Genomic DNA, 27759 nt, shown 5'->3' with positions numbered 1-27759 from the left:
TAGGTACTAAGAGAATCGTAATAATAAAGACGTAATCTTCTATAATAAATATTCAAATATACTAAATAATACTAATTAATCCTAATTGATTCTAATTATATTCTAACATCCCCCTCAAACTCAAGTGACAACTTGAGTTTGAAAATTATTTATAACATCGAAATAAAGAGAAAAAAACTGCATGAACTGATAAAACGGATGCAGACAGAACTGTCGGAAGGAAGCGCAGATGGAACTGCCGCTGGTCTGAAGGAAGCGCAAATGGAACTGCCGCTAGTCTGAAGGAAGCGCAGACGAAACTACTGCTTTTCTGAAGGAAGCGCAGACGGAACTGCCACTTGTCTAAAGGAAGCGCAGGGACTTTCGGTCACGGAACTATTGCTTGTCTGAAAAAAGCGCGGAACTGCCGGAAAAAAATGCACACAGAACTGCCACAAAGAAACACAAACGAAACGCAAACGGAACTTCCACGAGAGAACGCAAACGGAACTGACACGAGAGAACGTAGACCGATGACAGAATAGGCTAGTCGGTGAGGTGAAAAAGTATCAACGGAGTGACAAAAGGAAGAATGGCATAGAAAAAAATACAAAAAACTATAGTGATTTCACCGCAAGGAAAACAACTTATCCTCTTTAGAAGATACCATGGCTCTGATACTATGTTAGAAACGAGAGACTAAACAGGATTTATGTATTATTGAGTGTATCCAAATTGTCTACTCAAGTTGTCAAGAATGATACAATATAAAAGGGTATTTATAGGTATTAAAAGAATCGTAATAATAAAGAGGTAATCTCCTACAATAAATATTCAAATATACTAAATAATACTAATTGATCCTAATTATATTCTAACAAATATTATTAAACTATATTAAATGCAACTAACTTGAGTTGGTCGAGTGGTTAGTTCATTAGTCCATTTAAACGGCCCAATCCTTAAATAAAAATTAAATCCTGACAGATTAATCTCTAATCTGTCGGACTGAAAAATACCGTGATTTAAATACATATTTATAGATATATGTAATTAGAGAAATTTTAAGTAATTAATATTAAATAATTTTTTCTTGTATTTATTTGATATTTGAGTTAATATTAGTTATTTTTTATTTTTTTATTAAAAATATTAATTCTAGCATTCTCTAATAATTATTTCTGTATCACTATCTGAAATTTTAAAAATAATATAGTTTCATGATATATAATATCAGAAATTATAAGACAAAAAATACCGAATTTGACCTTTTTTTTAACCTCCTTTCTTTTTAAAAAAAAATTTACAAAAATAAACCTACATATAATTTATGTTTTAAGAAAATTTTTTGTGTATACGAATAAAAACACTAAAACAGCGTATTTATGGGAATGAATATTTTAAAAAAATTATTTGAAAGAGCTAGTAAAGTATATTTTTTTATTATTAATTTTATAAATAAGACAAAAAAATATAAAAAAATATTAAAAAATTAAAAATCATATTTTATTTCTTTAGTTAAAGAAAAAAATGAAGAGAATCTATTTTTATATATTATAAGATAAAAAATAATGTGGTCATGAATTAGTTAAATTTAGTTAAGCTGCGGCCGACTTACTTTAACGTTTTTAGTATTTGATGTTAAAAAATATGGAAAGTATAAAGAGTCAATAAAATATTTGTATAATATGTATAATAAAGATTTATGAAGTATTAGAAATATAATTATTAGTGTTATATTCTTTCTTCAGTTAAAATTTTTGGGATAAATGATATCATAACATGATATTAAAATGCTAAATTTAAAAAATCAAAAATTCAAATCTTACTTAATAATCCATTATACATATTATATAAATAGTTCATTATCTTTCTAGCAAAACCTTAAAAAATATTTTTAATGGCTGCTAAACTCGGTGTTACGTGCCTGGTGTTCTGATGCTGTTTGGTTCAATTAATTAAAGCAAAATTGATGACGCTTTTATTCGTAAAAGTTTGATAATCGTGATGATGAATTGATGATGCAAGTGTGAAAGTGAAACCATTTTTTCTTAGCTTTTTCAAGTTAAACTAAATATTATGTTCATATATATAAAAGTTAGTTATTAATTAAATTAATAAATTAATTATCATATATTTATGTATAAATACATAAATATATATTATTTAATTTATTTTTAATATATATTTTATATAATTTATTAATTTAATTATTGTTTTTTTATGTACATTTAACATAATTTTTTAAAAATATTATTTGTATCCTAAACAGAGTTTAAAAAAGATATTGCAAATAAATTTACATAGATAATTTATTATCTTTAATTAATAATTAATTATTAATATCTATAAGTATTAATTAAAAATATCATACAGAATCAACATATATAATTTGTTATTTTTGGCCAACAGCTAATTACCAATATCTAAAAGTATTGACTAAAAATATAATATTAGACTAATAGATTAAAATTATTGTACTATTAACAAAAAATATTAACTAATATAAATTAAATAAAATTGTTGTCCAAATTTTTTTCATGAATTTATATTAAGAGAGTATACATCATTATTCAAACTCTTACTTTTTCACTTTTTATATCAAATTAAATTACGAGCCTTCTAAGTACTGCTAACATCCAATTTCAGGTGTGAAAACAACAGAATTATAAATCAATAATATCCATTGTGTTGTTGATTGGTTGAAGATATCTTGCAATTTGATTCCCTAAACTGAAGAATTCATTGGTATGTAGAGGCTAAAACGTGTACGCGAAGATAATCATATATATATATATATATATATATATATATAGACACACATTCAACTCTATATGAACATTCATAAAACACAACTGGAATTTGTGGTTTATTCCCACGATGCACAATAAGTTGATGAAGATCAGTTTCAGGTTGATTTTGTATCCACTAATTAATGGCATTGTTGTATAAGAAGAATAGTGGAAAAATTAAACTAATAAAAGATACAAAATCTTAAAAGATATCAAATTATATGAGGAATAAGTAGACTTTTGATTTTTGAGAGTTGACATTTTTTGAAAGATTTTTGTCATTAATCGTTTGTCCTATTCAACTTTGAATTCCAATCTTGATGATCTATCAATTTTGGTCATATCAAAATTTATATATGGTTAAAAATTTTAGTTTTTTTTTTATCTATGATATATTTTTAACATTTAAAAGTGATACTACGTATACAAATTTTTGTTGGAAAACACAAAAACTTACTCATATATCACACAAATTTTTAAAATATAACACATAAAATTTTATAAATAACATAAACTTATTGATATAGCATACAAATTTTTATGCATAGTACACATATTTTTGCACATACCATGTAAATTTTTGCATATATCACAAATTTTTCATGTATTTTGTTAGTTGAGTGAATCTGGATATGTAGTCCTCAAAAAAATGTTATGTTAGGCAAAAAGATTTTTGTATTGTTCACAAAAATTTATGTGTTGTATATTTCATTGGTTGAGTATCAATGTTAAAAACTTTTATATTGTATACTAAAATTTGTATGTTGTGTACTAAAATTTATGTATTGTGTATCAAAATTTATGTGCTCTATTTTTCGAAAATTTATAAGAGAAGAAGAGGATGAAGATGGTGACGATGATGATGATAATAATAATAATAAAAGAAAATGAGAAAAAAATTAAACAATAATATATAAAAAAAAATTAAACATCATCAATATTAAAAAGAAATAAAAGAGTGATAGTGACAACAACGATTATGACAGTGACAATAGTGACGATGACGATAATAATGTAAAAGAAGGAAGAAGGAATATAAGATATATAAGATAAAGAAGCAGCAGCCATAATATTTAAAGAAAAGAGAAGTGACACACGAATAAATTTTTATTTTTAAATAATTTAGTTAAATATAAATTATTTAAAAGACTTCGATACCTGACATTTTTTATTTAAAAAATCACTGGAATTTGTCGTTTCTACGCCTGTACCTAATGCCGTCGTAAGAAGAATGAAAAATCCTAATTGCGTTGACCAAAATCTTTATTTTTATCTTTAAGAGGAATAAGGAGACATTTGAGAGTTGACATTTTGCTGTAGATTTTAGTCTTTTAAAATCTTTATTTTCATTTTCATTTTCTTTCTCTCAGTTCAACTCTCAAACTACCGAATCAACTTTAAATTTTTATGAGTTCATGAGGAGTTTAATTTTTGGTATATATTGTTGTCTTATCTCTTATGTTTAGTTTTTCTTTTAAGATTAAATTTTAAATATTTTAGTTATAAAATAAAGTTTTGATATTATATTAAAATTATTTATTCAATTCTAAAAACTTAAATTATAAGAGGAGATATATAAATTATTGTATATCTACCATATATTATCACGAGAACAAATTAACTTAGCTTGTATATTAAATAAAATTTAATTAAAGTCAAGTAGACTCGATAAATTTGTATAAGTATCAAGATATCTAATTTTATATAGGAAACACATTTTCATTAGACTTTCTAAAAAATATTATTTAAATTTAATATATTTTAAGTTCTGAAATCATAAATTTATAAATCTTTTCTTCAAATATTTAATTTATTTAGTAATCTATATTATTTAATAATTTTTTCTTTTATTTACTTTGTTAACATGCAAATGATTTTTCGACATAATATCTTTTGTCATGGATTTATTTTATTAGAATTAATTTTATAGGAACTTTTGATCCCATTTCTGATAAAAAGAATAAATATGTTTCAATAGAAACAATATTGGTACAAGAGACACCCGCGACCTTCGAATTATTAATTTTAACTAATAAACTTTTAAGAAAATATATATTAGTTATTATAATAACGCTGGTATTAAAATAATTGCTGTTATAAAAGTGTATATATATAGTAAAATTGATTATATTTTATAATCACTTGTATCATTATTCGTAAATAAGTAATATCTCATATGGATTTACAAATTAAGTTTACAATTTAAATTTATTTAAGCTGCACGAGTTTAGACAAATGATAGAATTTGATAAAAAAGAAAAAAGGGTTAATTTTTATAGATTATTAGTAAAATAATTTTACACATATATTTAATTATATAATATTATTGTCATGAAACCACTTATTTCAAAATTTTAAACTGATAAAAAGATACCACATAAATAGTTATATTTTTAACATTCATCCTCAAACAAAGTCTCTTTTAAATTTGCTTATGATACTAGTTAATTAGAGATTATTTGAAATATGTCTTAGAATATTAGTCACTCATTTAATTAAGTATAAAAAATTTTAAGTTTTATTTTGTAAATATAACAATTTATTGGACAATAACAAATTTAAATAGAGTTTAGATCAACGATAAATTAATCATTAATCTATTATATTAGAGTATACTATAAAAATAAAATAAAATAAAATGTCTATATATAAATTTTACTTTATATATTTTTGTCCTATTGCTAAATTTTTTTGGATTGGTCCTGGTTGGAAGAAGAATTTTTCAAAAATAAAACAAACTAGAAGTATTATAAAAGTAGAAAAGTGTTACTGCTGTATTAGATTCTTTGCACTTAATAAATATGTAAGTACTCTGCTATGTTAGAAAAGTGTTATGGCTGTGTTAGACTCTTTTTTTTTTTTAAGGAAAAAGCTCAACACAATAAGGTGGAGCATATAAAATAATAAAGAATAATCCGACAACTCTAGTCATGACAACCCCTAGTTATCTTTGGCATTGCCATCAACAACCATAGGGTTCATCACCACTCCACTCATCGAAGAGCAAGAAGGATCTACTAATAATATCCACCACACGTGAGCTTTGATTCCTGAAAATTCTATCATTCCGTTCTAGCCAAACTGTTTAGATAACAGCAAAGAAGCCAATCACCCACCTCCTCCTCTCACCTCTTCTTGCTGCAGCATTCATCCAACTTTCAAAGTGTTATTTGAGTGTATCAGGCATGGACCATTTTCTTCCAAGAGCGAATAGCCAAGCACACCATACCTGCCAGAAAATCTCACAACCAGCAAACAAATGAAAAGCAGAATCCACAGACTTACCACATAAGACACATGTACGATCATTTGGGTTAATTACACCTAGTCTACACAGTCTGTCCTTAGTATTCACCCTCCCCACCAACACAAACAAAGAGAATAACTCGATCCTTGGTGGAACGAAACCCTTCCAAATTGCACTTGTGAAGCTATAGCTTGTTATTTCCTCCGGGAGAACCGCTTCCTGCAACACCTGCACAAATGAGTTAGTCGAATAAATACCAGATCTATCAAATTTACAGACCACTCTTTCCTCCCTCTCAGATGTTAGCTGAACAGACTGTAAAACCTGATGGAGTTGGTTTACTAGTGCCAACTCCCACTGAAAAAACTCTCTCCTCCATTGAAAATTCCATATCCACTCTAGCCCATCCCAAAACTCGCAATCTCTAATAACAGAACCTTTGAGGTTTGAGACCGAGAAAAGCCTTGGAAACAACTATTTAAGAACACCATGAGGTAACCAGATATCCTCCCAAAACCGTACTGTTCTACCATTTCCTACATCCATATACACACCCCTGATCATTTTTTCTCTCACATATGGCTCACTGATTTGTAACTAGCAAATATCCTTCCAAGGAGCCCCCTTATAGGTACAGGTTGACCACACAGCATCTCATTCGAATTCAAGTAATTACAGGAGTAGACGACTTTCTTCTACAGGGGACAATCCTCTTTCGAGAACCTCCACCACCACTTAAAGAACAAAGCTATATTTCAAATAACTGCGTCTCCAATTCCCAGACCACCTGTCTTTTTTGGAGCCATCACCACTTCCCATTTTACTAGTGGTATCCCATTTCTCTCATTCTCTTTACTCCACAAGAAGCGCCTTTGGAGTGAGATCAACTTCTCCGCTACCGCCTTCGGCATCTTGTATAGGCTAAGATAGTAGATAGGTAAACTATTCAGAACAGACTTAATAAGAACCAGCTTACCTGCTTTGTTTAGGGTATTTGCTTTCCACAGACTTAACTTGTCTTCCACCTTATCAATCACCAGTTTTCAAGTCTACACAAGCCTCGAGTTTGCTCCAAGAGAAATGCCAAGATATCGGACCGGTAGAAACTCCTCCTTGCATCCTAGCAACTGACACATCTTACGTGCCCAATGCCGATCACTGTTAACCGGAATGAAGCTAGACTTCTCAAAATTGATACTTAACCCCGACATTAGCTCAAAGCAACGTAACAATCACTTGTAGTTCATGATAGTCTCTTCCTCAGTAGGACAGAAGAGAATGGTATCATCTGCAAATTGTAAGAGCGACAGCTCAATGTTATCCCTTCCAACAAAAAGTGGATAGATGCGGTCATTCCTTACTGCCTCCCTGATCATCCTATGTAGCACATCAACAACTAGCACAAACAGAAACGGCGATAAAGGGTCTCCTTGTCGTAGTCCCCTTTCCATCTTAAAAGGCTTAGTGGGGGACCCATTTATCAGAACCGACATAGACGCAGAGCAGACACACTCCTTAATCCACCCCCTCCATATATGGTCGAAACCCATCTTCTGCAAAACAATATCCACAAAGCTCCATTTGACCCGGTCGTATGCCTTTTGAAAAGCAAGTTTAATAATCGCGGCACTCTTCTTCCTAGCCTTCAGCCACTGCACAGTCTCACACGCTATCAATGCCCCATCATGAATTTTCCTGCCCTTCACAAATGTACTCTGTGTCTCTCCTACCAACCCTGGTATGACCTTCCTCATTCTCCGAACCAATACCTTAGATATGACCTTAAACACACAACCCACCATACTAATCGGCTTGAGGTCTTTTATTTCTTTAGCCCCAACAAACTTCGGCGCCAGCGCCACCCAAGTGATATTCGAATCTCTAGGTAACTTAGAAGACCAAAAAAAATCCAAGACTGCTCCAGTAAATTCCTGCCCAACTTCTTCTCAACACTTCTTGATGAAATTCATATTATATCCGTCACTTCCTGGTGCTTTTGTTGACTCGCAATTCCATAATGTGTTAGACTCCTTGGTCATACTACTTATTATGTCCAAATAATTTTTTATATTACTTCACAATTTGTTAAAAAATATAATACTAAAAAGGGTAATTTACATAATTAAATTGTTTGGCTTCTAAAATTACACAATTACAACCTTATAAATTAGGAGATATAAATACATTTTTTCATATCTCTATAGAAACTGCTACTAACAATAGCGATTTACAGAGATACGTAATCCGTTACAAACAGCCGCGGATTACGTGGACGAACGACAACACAGAAACTGCTAGAGGCTGTCGCAGTTTCTATTGAAGTTGGCTTGGGCATAAATCGCTACTGGCAGTAACGATTTAATAGCGGTTTACGTGAAAGTTTGGGTGCTTATATAAACCGTGGTAGGCAGCAATTTACGCACGCATCGCCATACACATAAACCGCTACTACCAGTAGCGGTTTATGCCCAAGCCAACTTCAACAAAAACCGCGACTGCCTCTAGCGATTTCTGTGTTGCCGTTCGTCCACGTAATCCGTGACTGTCTGTAGCAGATTACGTAGTAACGATTTCTATAGAGATATGAAAAAATGTATTTACGTCTCCTAGTTTGTAAAGTTATAATTGTGTAATTTTGGAGGCCAAACAATTTAATTATGTAAATTGCCCTACAAAAAATGTATCATATATTATTTAGTTTTTAATGATTATTAGGTTAACGTTGTGCAGTGACCCAACATCAACACTTATAAAATTTAGTGATGGACTCAAAAAATTTATGTTGGGAAGACAAAAATAATATATATTATTATCAAAAAATATATTAACCTAAATTTAAAAAAAAAAAGTGCACATTAATTATTTAAATAAAAAAACAAAAAATTATAAATAATAAAATAGAACGAAAGATATTTTTAAAAGTTTTTTATTACAATTTTTAAAAATAAAAAATATATATTCTAAATTAGTAAATTAATCAATTGATTTTAAAAATTTAAATGCAACATAATTACATATAATAAAATAAAATAAAAGATAAAAAAATAAATAATAAAGATCACTAAATTGAGAATAAAATAAAATATATAAATTCATGAAGAGAATAAAAAATTAGATTAATACCTAAATTATGTTGGAATTAAAATTTGTAATTGAAAATATCAAAAAGAGAAATAATAAAATTAAAAGATACATAGAGTTATAGAGAGTTATATATAAAAAATAGAGAATTTAAAATTTACTTTTTGATAAAAAAAAGATGACCACTAAAAAATAAATAAATAAAAAGGTTAAAAATATGAATTTAAAAAAATAAAACAATAATAGCAGTTAAAATTTGAGGATGTTAGAAAATTAAATTTAATTAAATTAACTAATTATCAAAATAATAAAAAGATAAAATAAATTTAAAATTTTAAATAATTAGACTAAATTTATTTATAGTGAAATCATTTAAAATTTTAAATAAAAATATTTATATATGTATATATTTTTTTAAAAAATATTAAAATAAGAGTGGCGGCAAGCGCCCCCCATTGCACTATGTATAGATTTTGTTTTTGATGTTGAAGTAACAACGGTATTTTTTCAAAATGTGTTTTTTAAAATGTGGGTTGATGGAGTGTTATTTTCAAATGTGAAACCGTTTAATTAGATAAATAAAAATCGGACCGTTTGATTTGTGAGAAGCACGGACTAAGAGATTTCTGAAAATACTGAAATTAGACGGAGGAATTTCTATTAAAAAAATTAAAAAATTTGAAGTATAGAAATTAGATCTTTTAATTTATGTATCTTTTGTACTTTTAAAAAATACCAAAAATTATAATATTAAAATATATTAGTTAGGTTCCTATCAATTATCACTTATGGCTCCACACCAATAACGTTTTGAAAGTATCAATATTAGATAGTTATTTTGGTACAGCGACAAATTAATATCAGTTATATTAATTTTGTTTACTTGTATTATAAATAAAATCTGATTGAATTTTAAAAAGACTAATCTTTCTTTTTTTAGTTAATTTTAAAAATACTAAAAATACTCTTTTTATGATTAAGGACCTTTTGATTGAATTAGAAGCAAAATACTAGAATTTGATTATTAAAGGACTAAAAAGATCATTTTAGTGTATTTTAAACTTGTAAAGTTTAATGCAATTTTTTTTAATGTTTTAAAATAAAATATTCTATTTCTATTTCTTAATTCATTTAAACAACATTACTTTAAAAGGGTATTTAGCCTTTTAAAATAGGATAATTTACTCAATTAAAATGGGTGTGAAGATTCTTTATTCAAATGTAACATTTTCAATTCGTTTACGTGAGTGTCCTTTTTGGTTATTATGTAAATTTCAATTTGTGCATAAACCGTAAGAGGTTAGTACGGTTTACACTGAAGAAACGATGTACATAAGTCGCGCTGATTATGAAGGAAAATGCTACTAGAAATCGTGGTTGGTCACCACGGTTTATAAAGAAAAGCTGTGAGCATAAAATTTTGTTGGCTACAATCTTGTTGGCTACTACGATTTATGCTTAGAGTAGTATAAATACATAATCCACCTTAAGTGTTTTAAGTATAAATTTGCCTTGTGAGTACATGTGAGTATACAGCAAATTCATTGGTTAAATATCAAATCCTTAAATAAAATTCAGATCCATGCTTGATCCGTCATACTCGAATGTACTAAAATATATGTAAGAAATAAATAAAAATACTAAATTCTAAATTCTTAAAAAAATAAGTTTAAAAAATAATTTAATAGTCAAAATAATTGTAAAATGTTATTTAATTAAACATTGGTTCTTTCTTACTAATTAAATATTTTAAATTTAACTATTTAATTTTATTAATGAAACTTTGTTTTTTAAAATATATTGCTAGAATTTTTTCTAACAGCTATATTTATTATTACTTTTAATAGAAGTCAATTTAATTTTTGTATGTTAGTCAAAATAGCTTTCAATTGTAGAGCTACTAATAAGGTTTATTTAATCTAATAGTTACAGTTAAAATCATAACATTGCAGTTGACATCAAATGGTGTTTAAACTTTTTTAAAATCCTTCTGCTCATTGCTATTTAATTTGTTGAACATTAATAATTTTGCTCATAAATGGTGTTCAAGTTTTTTCAAAACCCTTCTGCTCATCACTATTTAATTTGTTGAACATTAATAATTTTGCTCATCAAATGGTGTTGAACCTTTTTCTCATTCATTTGGTGTCAAATACAATGCTATGATTTAACTGTAACTATTAGATTGAATAAACCTTATTAGTAACGCAATAATTTAAAGTTATTTTGACTAGCATACAAAAATTAAATTGACTTCAATTAAAAGTAATAATAAATATAGCTGTTAGAAAAATTTTAACAATATATTTTAAAAAATAAAGTTTCATTAATAAAACTAAATAGTTAAATTTACAATATTTAATTAGTAAGGAAGAACCAATGTTTAATTAAATAATATTTTACAATTATTTTGACTGTCAAATTATTTTTTAAACTTATTTTTTTAAGAATTTAGAATTTAGTATTTTTATTTATTTCTTACATATGTTTTAGTACATTCGAGTACGACGGATCAAGCATGGATCTGAATTTTATTTAAGAATTTGATATTAACCTACACTTAGAACACTTAACGCGAATTATGTATTGATACTACTCTAAGCATAAACCGTGGTAACCAACAAGGTTTTATGCTCACAACTTTTCTTCGTCACCACGGTTTCTAGTAGCATTTTTTCTTCATATTCTGTGGTAAGCAGTCGCGGTTTATGTACAACGTTTCCTAAGTGTAAATCGTGCCAACCTCCCATGGTTTATGCACAAATTGAAAACCGTAGTTACCTACCACGGTTTACATAATAACTAAAAAGGACACTCATGTAAACGAATTGAAAATGTTGCACTTGAGTAAAGAATCTTCACACCCATTTTAATTGAGTAAATTGTCCTTTAAAATAAATCTTAAAAAAAATATTTTAATCTTTTTAATATTAACTAAACTAATAATTTATTCATTTTAAATTCAAATTCAAATTTCTAACTATATTAAGACAATTAAAACACAAAAGATCATTTTTCTCTATTTAAAATTTAAATGAAAAAGTATTTTAATATTTTAAAATTAAATTAAAATATCAAATTTCTAATAAAAATTAAATAACCTTTATTCTAAAAGATCATTTTAGTCTTTTTATAAATGATTCTAAAAAATTTTTGTCTTTTAAATATTAACAAAAAAATGTTTTTTTTTTAAGTCAGATAATTCCATTCATAAAAGGAAAGAAACATATAGGTGTTTATATATGGGATAAATAAAAAAAAATAAGGCACTCTCAACGCTCTACTATAGAGATAACATCATATAGTACTCTAATAAGAGAGATAAAAAATAAAATGCTCATCAATTAGGAAGTGAAAATTTGTTGAAACTCTTTCTATAGCTTCAAAACCAACGTCATTATCTCTTCCCCACTAGTTGATAATTATCAAAGATGAACCTGTTTCTAACCTTCCATAAGGACCAGCTCAAAATCACCATCATCATTCTCTGAGAGGAGCTATTGGGTTGGGTATGCAAGACTCCCATTCTCAAGTTCTACTCAACATAGAAATTAGAGTTTTCGGTGCTCCTTCTAGTAGCTGGTAAGCCCATTTTGGACCAAATTTTCTTTGATTTTACACAATGAAAGATGAAATGATTGATTGTTTTTGAAAATTGTAGCATTTTCGGCAGATAGGTTGAATCGATGAGATGCGATGATGAAGCTTTTGCAGCACTGGAAGCTTTTCATGGAAGCACCTCTAGAGAAAAATCTTAATCTTCCCTGTGATTTTCAACTTCCACAATTCTTGCCACAAATTTTGTTGTCTCATAATCTCTGAGCAAAATTCAATGGAAGGATGCGAGAACCCATACGGAAAGTATTAAGTCATTGACCATTGTAGATTGGAAGTTTGAGATTAAGAAACAACATAAGGATGTGGAGGAGCAAGCCAAAGATCACTGAAGATTTGGATATTGGACCCATCACCAACTTGCCAAATTAGCCCCTTTTCAACAACCTTACGCCCTTCCAATCAGTGGCGAAGTTTGAAACAAAATTTTGGGAGGACAAAAATTTAATAATAATATTTATATTAAAATAAAATTTATAAATATAATTATTTTTTAAGTTTGTATCATAAGAAGTAGTTAAATTAGGAATAGAATATTATGTTTCTCACAGAATGATTTCATATTTTTATTTTATTTGATGTGTTGGGAAAGCTAACAAAGGCTCACTCAGTTCAGTCCAAATCCAACATATTTTTAAATTGAATCTGAGTGCTTTAAGTCATAATAAATTATTTGAGCCAATTAAACTATTTTTTATTTTTTGAAGAAGTACTACTAAGTTTTTTATAAAAAATTTGGGAGACTATGACCCCCATTGTCTTAACTAAACTCCACCCCTGCTTCCAATATCCTACGCCACCCACGAAGGTACTATTCTAATCTCTGCATTCATTATAAAATTGTATCAAAAATATTTACTTTTGATGAGTCTGGATAGGAGTGATTGTGGCTGAGAGACAACTTTCTAACATTGTTTTGCTAATAGCGCCAAATTCTGAGCCCTTAAGTCCTTAAAACCTAGTCCACCTTCCAATTTCGGTCTTGTCATAGTATCCCAACTAACCCATGTCATTTTTCGCTCTGTACCTTTTTTACCCCACCAAAATTGGGAGAGTATGTTATGAATCTCCCTAATTAAAGTGTCAGAAAAACGGAAACACGATAATGAATAAATTAAAATAGCCTCCCCAATAGAATTGATTAGAACATGCCTGCCTGTAAATGAGAAAAGTTTTCTTTTCCACCCTTGAACTCGCTTCCTCACCTTGTCCTTGATTTCTCTGAAGGTGACATTTTTTTATTTTTGAACTGTAGATAGAAGACCCAAATATTTATGTTGTGCACCAATATGAACAATTTCCAATTTCGAGCCAGTGGTAATCGAGCAGTGGGAGGAGTATTATTACTAAAGAATAGAGTTGATTTATGCAAATTAACTTTTTGGCCACTAAACCCCTCATATGATTAAAGAAGATTGAGGATATTTTCACAACTGTTTGTTGACGCTTTGCAAAAAAGGATTGAGTCATTTGTAAACAATAAATGATTAATAGTAGGAAACTGTAGTCACCACCTCCTGTATCCAACCAATCCACTTAGATTCAAATTTCAACATCTCCAAAATGAACAAAAAAAATGCCACTTAACACGATCATAAGCTTTACTCATATCCAATTTAACAACCATTTTACTCGATAGGCCCCTCTTCTTTATCTTTAGATAGTGAATACATTAATGAGCGACCAGGACATTGTTTGAAATCAATCTATCCTTAATGAAGGCACTTTGATTAGGGCTGATCAGGGAAGTCATAAATTTCTGCAGTCGATGGGTTAGTACTTTAGAAATAATCTTATACATAACCGAGAAAAGGTTGATGGGTCTAATCTGTGTCATATCTTTTGCATCAGGAATATTAGGAATGAGACAGATTTGTGCATGGTTGAAACTCTTTAGTAGTCTACCACTGACAAAGAAACTACGGACAGCCTTAAAGTTCTTTTTTCCAGGTTTGTTTGCATATAAATTCTTGCAAAAACTTTCTTAGATTTCTCCAAACACAATTTATTGTGACACCATTAGTTATTTTCTCAGCTATCCCATTGTTGATCTACATTGGTATTGCATATGCATTGATTAAGAAGACATGTTTGGGTTTTATTGGTGCACCTATTTCAGCTTCTATTTTACTATGGATAGCTATTGTTTTGTTGGCTTTGTATGTTTTGTATAGAAAGAAGTTCAAGTTGGCATGGAAAGGATTAGAAACCCTAAACCCTAAACCCTAATCCTTTCCATGTCAACTTGAACTTCTTTCTATACAAAACATACAAAGCCAACAAAACAATAGCTATCATAGTAAAATAGAAGCTGAAATAGGTGCACCAACAAAACCCAAACCTGTCTTCTTAACCAATGCATATGCAATGCCAATGTGAATTAGCAATGGAATAGCTGAGAAAATAGCCAATAGTGTCACAACATATTGTTTTGGAAAAATCTAAGAATGTTTTGCAAGAAACAATATGCAAACAAGCTTGAAAAAAAGAACTTTAAGTAAAGTGCTGTTTTTTTTTTCTGTTTTGGGATTGGTGAAGTGGTACTAATTAAGATGTGTTGTGTGTAGAATCAAATTATAAATATGATGATAGAAAAAATAAGGGATACTATGCATGAAGAGTGGAGATAAATTTCCAGCATTTAGTATTCTTTTGCACCAAATCCTTGCCCACATAGTATTTCTAGTGCCCCACTTAATCTACCCTAAGATAAGAACAGGGGAAATAAAATTAGAGTTTAACGCCACATTTAACAAAGTGTGTTACTAATAATTTTAGCTGTGTATTTAAAATGAATGTTGTTACTCTAGGTAAGTTTTCAAACAAATAAAATAAGAAAGAGTTGTATGGTTAACATGAGAGCCAAAAACACCAATGGCACTGAACCATGAGTTAGCAAGAGCAGAACCAGCAAACTGAAGTTTACCAAGTTGGCCAGCAAACATTAAAGAAACCAAAGTGATTAAGTAATAGAATAAGTTCGTAAGAATCATGGGCAGTGAAAACAATAGTTGATGCTTTATCTCATTCCACCAATCTTTCATGTTGTTGTTGTGCAACTCCTCTTCCTTCTCTATTACCTAATAAGAGAGGTGTTATTGTTGTTGCTAGTGTGCCATGGGAATTGTTGTTATTATTTGCCAACATTATTAATTTTTTTTGAATGAGTTCTATTGTTCACGTTTTTTTTATCTGTTTTACTCAACTTGCTTTTTATTTTTTCTTTAATTTATATGTTCACTTCTTTTAATTTTTTATCTCTTTAGTTTACCAATATGTCTCCTTGAATTTAAGACCAATTTACAATTCAAGGTAAGCTTTTAAAAAATAAGCACATATTGATCTTTTACTTGTGTTTGTTATTCATTACTTAAAGAAAAAATTAGTAATTACACTGCATTATCCTTAGTTTTAATAAAATTCATTTAAATCACTCCTCTATTTGTTTAAATGATATTTAATCTTTGTCCATTTAGCACAAAAAATTAAGTTATATTTATAGAAGTATTTAATGTTATATTTTTTTAAATATAAAGGTGTATTTAGTTTGTATTGTATTTTTTATTTTTATTTTAAAATTTTATTAAAAAAATAATATAATTATTTTTCTATTTTTTTTCTGTATTTTTTTCTTTTTTTATAAATTCTAAAATATAAAAATAATTCAAAAATAAAAAATATAAATACAAATCAAACATACATTACAATATCAAATTTATTATTATCTAAATCTTGGACGAAATTCATGTTAATTTAATTTTTAATGTTGTTGAATCATTATAAATTTTCTTTTTTAAAATTTATGTTGTTTTTTTTCTTTGGCCAGAAAATTTATATTGTTTGAATCTATTGTACCTAGACGTACGGTCTACTTAGTGTAATTTGTTAATTTTTGTAATCTACTCGCTTTGATTCCGAAGCTTTGTTACGGAAATACAAAGGTTTGTTGAGAGCAATTTGATCAAAGAATTTGGATCTTTAGCCCAAAGGCAATAAGAATCCAAATTCTTTAGAAATTATTTACGAGCGTTAAAACTAAAAGAATACTCATCTTTAACACTCTCAATCATATGTCTGAACTCTGGTGTGGACAATGCATGCATTACCTATATATGCCGCATCCACGTGTATCTACACCTGGTAATCTTTTGTCATGTGTCACAACGCTCCAACTAAATTGATGGCTCTTGTGGAAGTCGTTCCAACGGTTAGACACGTAGCATAGAACTAATCTAATATGGAAATCCTTCTGAATGATTTTCAACATGGATGGTGTAAAATCCTGAAAATTAATAAATACTTAATTAATAAATTAATTATAATTTTAAAAATAAAAAATTAAATTTAATAATTTAGAATAGTAGAAATAATTAAAATAAAATTTTAAACACTAATTTTAAAAAAATTAACACAAGATAGGATCAATATATAAAACCAACAACTCATCTTCCCTCCTTCAAACATAAGGGAATCATGCTGAAACTTTGGGAAAAGGGAAAAAAACAAGAACTCTTACCCACGCTTGATTTCAATCGTTAATATCTTTCAATTTGGAGTGTCGATCGCCGCACTATTTGTGGCCACGCGATCACCGCGTCGAGTTCTACAAAACCCACCAAATAAAGTGGTAAGTACCTTATTATTTCTTACTCAGCCTTCCTCCTTGCAATTTCGAAAATTTGGATTTTGATTTTGAGAGATTATGTGATTTTGATATTTTAGGATTTAATTAGCTTTGAGAATTTGCTGGGTCTTGTCCCAAATGATAGTGGATAAGGTAAAAAACCACTAACTCTTGTGAATAATTGATAATTATGAACCCCATGTTGATTTTGAGTGATATTATTTGGTATTATATTAAATTGTATATGTTGGGATCAAATTGATTGTATTGGAGGCATGGAATTGAACATTGGAAGCGGAGTTAGTGATTGGTGAGAAATTAGAGTTTTGAAACTTGTGGAATGGAGGAATTTTGAGGTGTCCGAGCATTAGGGAGGAATTGGCCTAGGTATTGTTTTAGTTTCTCGTATATAATGTATAATGTAATGTGAAAATGTAGGCTAGTTGATCGTAACTTAGGTTGAATTATGTGAACTTGTTAAGATTTAATGGTTTTTGGTAAAAATGTTGAATTTGTTATGAGCTTGTGATGATGATAGATGAGGATGATGATTATGAGTTGTGATGTTGATATATACATGAATTGTGGTGTGTTGATTGTGGATTGTTTGGAATAAAACGAATAAAATTGAGATTTGTATATTGTGGAAGAGATGGAATGGATATGTAATTGTTTTGAACATATTTACTATTGTATTTGGGGTGTGAAACCTTAGTTTGAATTGAGGCTTTGGTAAAAATAGAGGTTTAGTGATTTTGATAAAAACAAAATTTTTGACTAACTTCGATGAGTCATAACTTGGCTTTCGAACCCTCAAATTTTATCAAACTTATTTCAAATAAAAATTAAATCCGTGAAGTTTATACCATTCGAAGAATAGATTAAAAATTATTTTTAGCAAAAAGGTTATGCGCATTTGAAGTTTGGTGTGCAAAGTTGTTTTCTGGTTCTGCAGACTTAGCAGCTTTTCTGAAAAATTTAGGGCATGCGTAGGCGGACACATGCATGCGTACACGAGAATTCTCTCTGTTTCAACACATTCGCATACACATGGGGTGGACGCGTACGGGAGTTTGAAAATTTTGAAATTATGCGTACGCAGAGATGTGGGCGCGTACGCATGCCTCCCCCTCTAGTTGGAAAAGCCGCGTACGTGGAGGTGCTCGCGTAGGCAAGTTTTTCAAAAATTACATTAATGCGTGCGCATGACAGCCTTATTTTGAAAAAATTGTATTTTGTGATTTAAAACATGTTTTCTACCTTCTAAACCTTTATAGTTAAGTTCTAAAGTCTCAAAATTTGTTCCTAACCATAGGTAAAGGGTTAAACCTAAAGAGGGGAGTAACTTGGTAATGAAGGAAGATGATGAAGTGATAATTTATGTTTGAAAAGTGCGAAAATGTTGAATATGTAATGAATGAGAGTTGTACTGATGATTGACTGATATTAAATTATGGAGTTGTGAAATTGTTGCCGGTCTTATGAATTGTTTGATCTTGAGTTTATTAGAGATGAGCATATTGATTGTGTGCAATCTGTCCCGTTTTGGATGCATCATTTTCTCTCTGTTTGTAAAGTGTGACGGGCACTATATTCCATGAGTGTGACGGACACTATATCCCAAGAGTGTTAAACACTTTATCCCGAAAAAATGCAGCGGGCATTATATTCCATGAGTGTGACGGACACTATATTTCAAGAGTGTGGATGCATATCAGAGAGACGATATCTAGATTAGCTATCGGATGTGTCGGGTTCTGGCAAAGTAACCAACAAGTGAGCTCACGGCCAGTAGGAAAGGCTTTCATCATCTGCATTTGTATATTTTGTATGAGTGTGTATTTGTTTTGGCTTGCCTAACTAATCATATGTGATTAACTGCTATCTGATCTGTTTGTGGTAACTGTTAGCTAAACTTGTGTTTTTCTTGAATGTATTGTATGCCTTTGCAACTGAGAGATCCCTCATACTAGTAGAGGTGACGCTGAGGGTGATTCCACCGGCGTTTGGAGGGTTGAAGGAGGCAGAAGGTAGAGTGTAGAGTTAAAGTTAGGCTTAGAGTTTGAATACCTTAGACAACCTCCTTAATTTCTGGTATAGTTTACTCCTTTAAATTATATTTGAGTGTCAGAGTTCTAGGATTGCCTCTGTCTTTTTCGGAACCTTATATATTATGTACGTTGGCACCTTTACCATGCTAAAAACTCCCGGTTCTCATTCCATACATATATTGTTATTTTTTAGATACAGGTCGAGAGCACCTCGCTGAACGTCTGGAGTATCCTGTACAAGCGAAGCTTGGTCCTTGGGATGCTATATTTTGTATTTATGTTATGTATATATGTATATAGATTTCTCCTCTGTATGTATTTTATGTTTTATCTCTCTTAGAGGTGACTTGGAGAAACAGGTTGTTAGTTTTTTGTTTTGGGATATATTTTGGGATGTATATATGTATGCATATATATGTTTATAACTTTTCTTTCAATCTTGCTTATCAATCTTGCTTATCCATCTATGCTTATCTTTCGTGAGTGATGCGCCTTTGTGTTGGTGTTTTGTTCAGCTTATTTTTTTCAAGGTTCGTAATTACAATTTCTTTCAACTATATATATATAGAGGTCGTAGTGTCTCACCACCTCTGATTTGCGTCTTAGGCGTAAAGTTTTGTGTGGTAGGGTATTACAGATTATGGTAACAACGAGAACGAACTCGATCTCGAAATCTTAGTGGCTCTGAAGTTGTTTGAATCAAACCCTGCAATATGAGCGGCTTTTTGAACCATACAGAGCTTTCCAATCTTGTCTCTTCATATCTGATTTAGCATTCTGTCTCTAGCCGCCACGAGTGTTGCCAATATTTTCTCGCATGTTGTGCCTAACGTCATGCTACCACGTGACCCAGGAAGAGAAATTTTTTTTTTTGGTAGCCTGAGTTCTTAGCCAAGCCCTGGTGCTCACAAGCTCGATTGCTGCCATAAAAGAGAGCCAATTGAAACAACGATGTTGAGTCTAGTTCTGAGCATCTCGCCCATGAAGTCAGCAGTGCTGTCACTTGATGGGAAGAATGCAAAGAAATTAGGACTTTGTCACCGTATGATTCTAGAAATTATGCATTATTTTATGTCATAAATGATGGTTTTAATGAACTCAGAGCCAACAGAGCATGAGATGGAAGTTGTTTTTCAAGATATCGGAGTTTAACTTGATTTAGAAACGGATAGTTCCTAATGTCATTATAAAAATTGACAAGAAAATTAACTATAATGTGGCCTTGCCGCCTGAATTTTTTAACATCCAAAGGGTTGTTCATGGTGAATGAGTTATAATTACTCTTGTTATTTATTTGAGTTGTTCTGGTGTGTTCTTTGATTTGAAATAGCTATGTGAAGTTTAAATGTGTTAGTTCTTTATTTTGGAATGGCTATGTAAGGTTTGTAGAGTATATATAGATACAAATAAAAAAGAATATTCTATCTATTTTTTTGTGACTGAACTATATATTAAACTCGCTATGTGGTTACTTTAATTTTTTTCTTATTTTTTATTTTTTGTTCCCTTCTCGTACAGAGGTTATTTTCTGTTATAGAAATTAAAAAGACCAATCAATCTAATCTCGGATTCTTTTATTAGAAATTTAGAATCACCAACTCAATTCTCTAAATGTGATTTTTGTTAGTTTTTGAATAAATTTTGTCTTACAATCATTATTAAAATAACATATTTTTTTTAGTTTTAAAAAAATAAAAATACTAGCCAATGAGTTATAACTCAAATGGCATAGTCTTTTCATACTCACCTAAGAGGTCTTCAGTTCAAGTCTCCTTATCTTAAAATACTAGCCAATAAGTTATAACTCAAATGGCATAGTCTCTCCATACTCAACTAAGAGATCATGGGTTCGAGTCTCCTTATTTTTGGTAAAAAAAAATAAAAAATAAAAATACTCTTTCAAAATCATTTATTAAAAAAAAAACTAAAATACTCTTTTACAATTAAGGTTGTATAATTTTTGTTAGGAATTAGATATTTTAATTTAATTTTAAAAATACTTAAATATTCTTTTTTTTATTTTAGATAGACAAAAATATCTTTTATTTTTTAATTGTCTTAATATGGTTAGAAATTTGAATTTAATTTTAAATGAATAAACTATTAGTTTAGTTAATTTTACAAAGACTAAAGTATCCTTTTTAAAATTCATTTTAAAAGACTAAAATACCTCTCTAAATTAATGTTGTTTAAATGAATTAAAAAATAAAAAATTAAATTTGATTTTAACACACTAAAATTCTTTTGTAGTGAATTTTATTACAAGTCTAAATAAAATACACTAAAAGGTTAATTTAGTTCTTTGATAATCAAACTCTAGTGCTTTAATTCAATATTGCTGAATCAATTTCTCCTGTAGGATATGTTTGGGTTGGTTCATTTATTTTCAATTTTAAATATTGAAAATATCAGTTTAGGTTATATTTCTAAAAAGATTCAACATACTCTTTATATATATTTCTACCACAGAGAAATAAAAAGTGCAAGTATAAATTCTTTAATTAGACTTTTTTTTTAACTTCAATATTATTGGTTTTGAGGGGTACTATTAAAATAGAAGTTCAAAATTGAAGGAAACTTTATTTTCTTCCATTAAAATGGATCCGAGATTAAGTTGAAGGGATGATAAATATGAAAATCCGGGTCTCTAAGATAATCAAAGATCCTTAATCCTATAGGGTATTTTAGCATTTTTAACATTAAATCCATGTTTTATTTATAATACAAGTAAACAACATTAATATGTCCTAAAATATTATTTTATTTTTTTTGAAATTAGTCCTTAAAGAAATATTCTATTCTTTTAAAATTAAGTTTTAAAAGGGTATTTTAGACTTAGAATTAAATAAAAGAGTATTTTAATTATTTTAAAGTTAAACAAAATTAAAATCTAAAAAATCATCTTAGTCATTTAAAAATTCATTCAAAAAGGTATTTTTGTATTTTTACAAAATTAATCAAAAGAATGTTTCAATAATTTCGTTATTAATGTCAACAGCACGTTAGTATAAGAAATTATATAATATAGTTTTTGAAAAATAAGTAAAAAATAAATACTGACACTGATAATATAATCTACATATATGTCACTTGCTTATTCATTCATGTTTTCAATTTATTATTAATACATACTAATTTGTCGTCATACTAAAATAATTATCTAATATTTTTTGTGATGAAGTATCTTATTTCTAAATTTATGTAGGAATATAAAATCTATAATATTTTATAGATACTTCAATACTAAAAAAAAATTTAATACTAAAATCTGTAACTTAAGAGAAAAAAAAGTATAGTTTGCTTAAAAATGATAAGTGCAATTTATAATTTTATCAAATATACCCATGTTTAAAAACGTAACAACACGTTTTCTTTTATACATCGGCATTACACATATATATCTCGTGTTATTTATGGAGTTTTTCTATGAAAATTTATCTATTCCATTGTAAAAAAAAAAGATATATTGAAAAAAAAAAGATACGTTCAAAAAAATTATTGCTGTGTCGGTACAGCCATAACACTTTATTTAATAGGCTAGCTAGTAGCGACTAGCCTGGATGCGCCTTTTTTTATTTATATAAATATTAAAAAATATTTAATTTTCTAAATACATTCGGTGTAAAAGTATTGTCAAATTTCGCATAGCCAAATAGCCAATTCACATTCTCCAGATGACGCATCATAGAATTGGCCAATAGAAATAGCTTTGATATGCTTAGGAATAGTTTTACATTGTGCGTATTTAAGAAATTAAAACATTTTTAATATTTATATAAATAAAAAAGCGCCTCACGTGAATGGTTAACTATTGAAAACTGATAATATAACACATTTTTAGTATTATGTTTTTTGAAAATGTAGTTACATATTTAGGTTTGTAAAACTTTTATTTTCTTAAGAATAATTTGTAAAAGCTAAGCTTTTTAAAAATTATAATATCTATATTAATTAAAAATGATTTCAAATTTTCAATAAACACAAATAATAATTGGGTTCCATAAAATAATTTTTCAAATTTTAAAAATTTTATAATAAACATAAGAGTTAAATTTAAAAATTAAGTAATATATAAGTTATATTAGATTTTACAAATTTTTACGAATTTATAATATATTGTATTTTCGAATCACCATATAATTTAGGAGTACTATAAAAATTTGTAATATATAGTTGACTTAGGACATTAAAAAAATACTCTACATAGTCAATAATAATTTAGATCTTAAAAAAAAATATTTTTATCATGTATTTACCTAAACCCTTAGAATATTACAAACTTTTATAATACTCATAACATCTTTTAAGCCATTTTTTTAAAATTATTTTGTATTAGAATAAAATATATTTTTTAATTATTTTGTATGGAATAAAATATTTTCTTTCATTTCTAAATTATTATTGACTATGTAGAGTATTTTATTTAAAATTTGAATACATGCATGTATTTACCCAAGTTATTAGAACATTACAAATTTTTATAGTACTTCTAACATTTTTTAAGCTATTTTTTTTTAAATTGTTTTGCATAGGATAAAATATTTTTTGTAGTATAATTTAAAAAAATTTATTAAAAAATATTTATGAGCTATTAAAAATGAACAAAAGAGTATTGTATGGAATTCAAATTGATAGATTACAAATATTTTAAAGAAGACTAGTAATTAAATATTTTGTTAGCTTTTTTTTAATGTATGAAATAAAATATATATTTTTTAATTTTTTAATTATTAATTTTTTTAATAATTTTTTTAATAAATTTTTTTTAATAAATTATTAATTTTTTAACAGCATAGGAATTACTGTGTGTAATTCGAACCCAGTTGGTTCGAATTAGTGTGTGCGTGTGTTTAAGTATAATTCGAATACAGCTGGTTCGAATTAGTGTGTGCGTATAATTCGAACCCACCTTGTTCGAATTATGTAGAAATGGAGTTTGAATTTAGCTGGTTCGAACTACATATAAACGTGCATTGGTGGATTTATGAACGTTTTGACTAATTCGTGTAAAATTTTGCTCCCCTTGGTTTATTATTGTGATTTGCCCTAAAACTTAGATTAGAATAATGCTATTCATAATTAATTTTTATTAATGTTAAACCAATTTAGTTAAACTTAATTAATAAAAGACATGAATATATAGTATTACTCATATTAATATACTAAGAAAATTTTAACTATGCAAAATCAATATATCAGAATTTTTTTTTTTATTTTGGTGATAGAATGTATCAGATACACCTATAGTATTATTCAATAGTAGGCCATGGCCATATGTAGGACACTTGTGAATCCCACCCCACTTGTGGGGGTGTATGAGTTACTCTTTAAGTGCGAGAACAATCTTTACAATACAAAGCATTCTTTTAATTATTAAATTTTTCTTCTTGTTCTTCTTATTCCTGCAAGATTTAATCTTTTGGCTGTTACAACCATTTTTACATGGTATTAAGAGATAGAATCATGAAGATGATATCATAAAAAACAAAGCTCTACCACAATTCGAAATTTAAAATGCAAGTACCATATCCACCATCAAGTATTTAAAATGTTTTCAACAGTACTACAATCTCAGTCATGACTCTTGCCTTGATTGATGCTTCTTTCAAAAACCGTAAATAGTAAAATGTTCTTCTGCTTTGTAAAATTGACAACGATTGCAAATGTATTTTGCTAAACTAACTACATAACAGATTTGGCAACTTAGAATTTTAAGAATAATAATAATGTCAGATAACTAATTTTTTTCAAGTAACATCAGTCACTTAAAAAAAAAATTTATCTTAGATCTAACATTAAAAACTTCTGTAAACATAACTTCATTTTTCGTCCTAGATCGACGGAAATTATATGTCATTTAAACAAATAGAAAAGTGATTTAAATAAATTTTACTAAAACTAAGGAAAATGCAGTGTAATTATTAATTTACCCTTTAAGTAATGAATAAGAAACACAAGTAAAAGACCAATATGTGCTTATTTTTCAAAACTTACCTTGAATTGCGTATTGGTCTTAAATCCAAGGAGACATGATATTGGTAATCAATGAGATAAAAGGTTGCAAGGTTGACATATGCAGCCAAGTGCTGCCTACCACATCCTCTAATCACTCCTGCATATATATTCAAATCGATCAATTTTTCTAATTAATAATTGGTGAACACTTAAATTGTTTTTATATAAAGTTGATAGTTGATAATTATTAGATGATTTGACAAATTTCACTAAAGTACCATCTAATAATTCTCAACTATACATCAATTTTATATGAAATATCATCAACCAGAGTACTATAATCTTATCAAAATAAAAACTCAAGTTAAATAACAACAAGAAATATGCTAATTTACAAAGAATAAATATGCTAATAATCCCATATCCTAGAGAGATGTCCACCAACATACATAAGAATTAATTTACAAAGATAAATATGCTAATAATCATATTCTATTTGATCTACACAATTTCATTGATGCATGTGTTTTGCAGTAAGAAGGCAATAATAATCCATCATATGTAAGACCAAACAAGCAGCAAATCAAAAGAGTAGAAAAATGAAAGAAATATAAAAGAAGCAAGTATATATACCTCAAAAAACCCCTCATGTAAACAATGGGAACCATGTTTTTTCACGATGAGTTGCTTGCAAGAAATTAAAATGTGCAGATACACAGATAGAGTAGGTAGAAAGAGATATAGAGAGTATACTAAAAGAGTCTAATTTGGTGATTAAACTGCAGCCTTCAACAAAGTAGCAAGACCTCTTCTGCAATTAAGCTCAACCTAATCACTGAGCCAAACCTTCTCAAAACATAACAATTATCAAAATTTATCACAATCTATACTCATATCTAACAAACAGCTCAAAACTTCAGGCCATCAACAAACACCAACACAGGCAACAAAGATCAAACAAATCATCAAATTGCTGTGTGTAATAATAACAATGCATGTTGCAATTGCTCAGGTACATTCTTTTAACTTTAACAAAAACTTCATTCAACCCAAGAGAGGGATAATAAATCTTGAATCTTCCTCAGCAAATCCAAATCAGCCATAATACTAAATTGTACCTTCTGATTTGGCAACTAATAAAATATAACAGAGAAATAAAATCTGAAAAAATCATAATTAAAGAAATAAATCAGCAACGTAACAAATAAATTAGAAAAAATTCATTGAATGAGTCAAAAGCATAGAATCAATCCTAAACAAGAATTAATAAAAAAAAAACAGAACAAAAAATTCAAAGTAAAAAAAAAATAGAATTAACAATCCAACCAAAGAATCAATAACAACCCAACCAAAGAACAAATCAGAATCAACAATGGGGAGGACGACGGAAGAATAAAAATAAATCAGAATCAAACCAACAATCAGAATAAAAAAGTTTAGAATCAAAACAAATCAGAATCAAAATCAAACAGAGGCTCCATTACCGTTTCAAATGCAAAGAAGGATGGCGGCGCTGGAAACGGAGAGCTGGCGACGGAGGCAGGAACAGAGATGGCGCCGGCGAAGGTGGAACAAAGCTTCGCGACGGAGGCAGGAGGCGAGCCCGGCGACTATGCTTCCACTGCTGAGAGTCTGAGACGTTAGCTGAGTGAGGGACCGAGTGAGCTTCGAAGCTGCAACCGGCGACGGCGTCAGGAGTAGTCCGGCGGCTGAACGAAAGGGAGGGACTGAGCTCGCCGGCGTTGAGAGGAATGGTTAGCTCGAGGGTGATGGGAGGGACGAGGGAGGGTGTGCTGCTGCGCCGTTGGAGAGTTGTAGTGAGTTAGGGTTGGTAACTGGTAAGGGTTGGGGGAAGGGGGGTTACTGAATGCTAACCTTAAAAAGGTTGAAAGCAAGATTCCAAATATTTATTGGCATCGTTTGATCTTCCATTGCTTTCACAAAAAATAGACCGTTTCCTTTTTCTTCTTTTCTGTTGAGTAGAGGGAAAAAGGTTGAAAACAAGCATTAACATTTTTATCACAATGAATGCCTTTGCTTTTTTCTCTCTTTACTTTTTCTTTCTTCCATTGCCGATCTTGCATTTGCATAATGGGACAACTGCTCATTCATGGTTTGGAAAGTGTTGCACTGCATTTTAAAAAAAAAAAAAAAAACACTAGACTCTCTTATAAAAAACTTGATTATCTTCTGAAAATCAAATGTAAATATCAATAAACATATTATATCCACACCAAAAATTAATTACTGTGTATTAATATATTTATATATAAATATATATGTTATTTATTTTATTTTTAATATATATTTATATTTTAATATATATTTTATACTAATAATTAATTTTATATCTAATTTTAATATAATTTAGTATTATTATTATTTATATAATTATTTACTTATTAATTATAAAAA

General features: G+C 28.7%; 1 protein-coding gene and 1 long non-coding RNA gene across 2 annotated transcripts; both read right to left on the bottom strand.

The window, feature by feature from the left end:
- Positions 1-7250: 7250 nt before the first annotated feature.
- LOC130974573 (secreted RxLR effector protein 78-like) lies at positions 7251-7772 on the bottom strand. The gene has a single exon (XM_057899444.1). The coding sequence runs from the start codon at positions 7770-7772 to the stop codon at positions 7251-7253; it is 522 nt and encodes a 173-aa protein (XP_057755427.1).
- Positions 7773-24588: 16816 nt separating this feature from the next.
- Positions 24589-27285, bottom strand: LOC130976983 (uncharacterized). The gene is made up of 3 exons (XR_009084806.1): positions 26829-27285; positions 25384-25501; positions 24589-24791 (listed from the first exon to the last, which is right to left on the bottom strand). It is a non-coding gene; the product is annotated as an uncharacterized LOC130976983 (long non-coding RNA).
- Between the last annotated feature and the right edge of the window lie 474 nt (positions 27286-27759).

Source organism: Arachis stenosperma, chromosome 4 (assembly GCF_014773155.1).
Source record: "Arachis stenosperma cultivar V10309 chromosome 4, arast.V10309.gnm1.PFL2, whole genome shotgun sequence".
NCBI lineage: Eukaryota > Viridiplantae > Streptophyta > Magnoliopsida > Fabales > Fabaceae > Arachis > Arachis stenosperma.
Note: the sequence above shows the minus strand (reverse complement) of the source record. Positions and strands in the feature narration are given on the sequence as shown.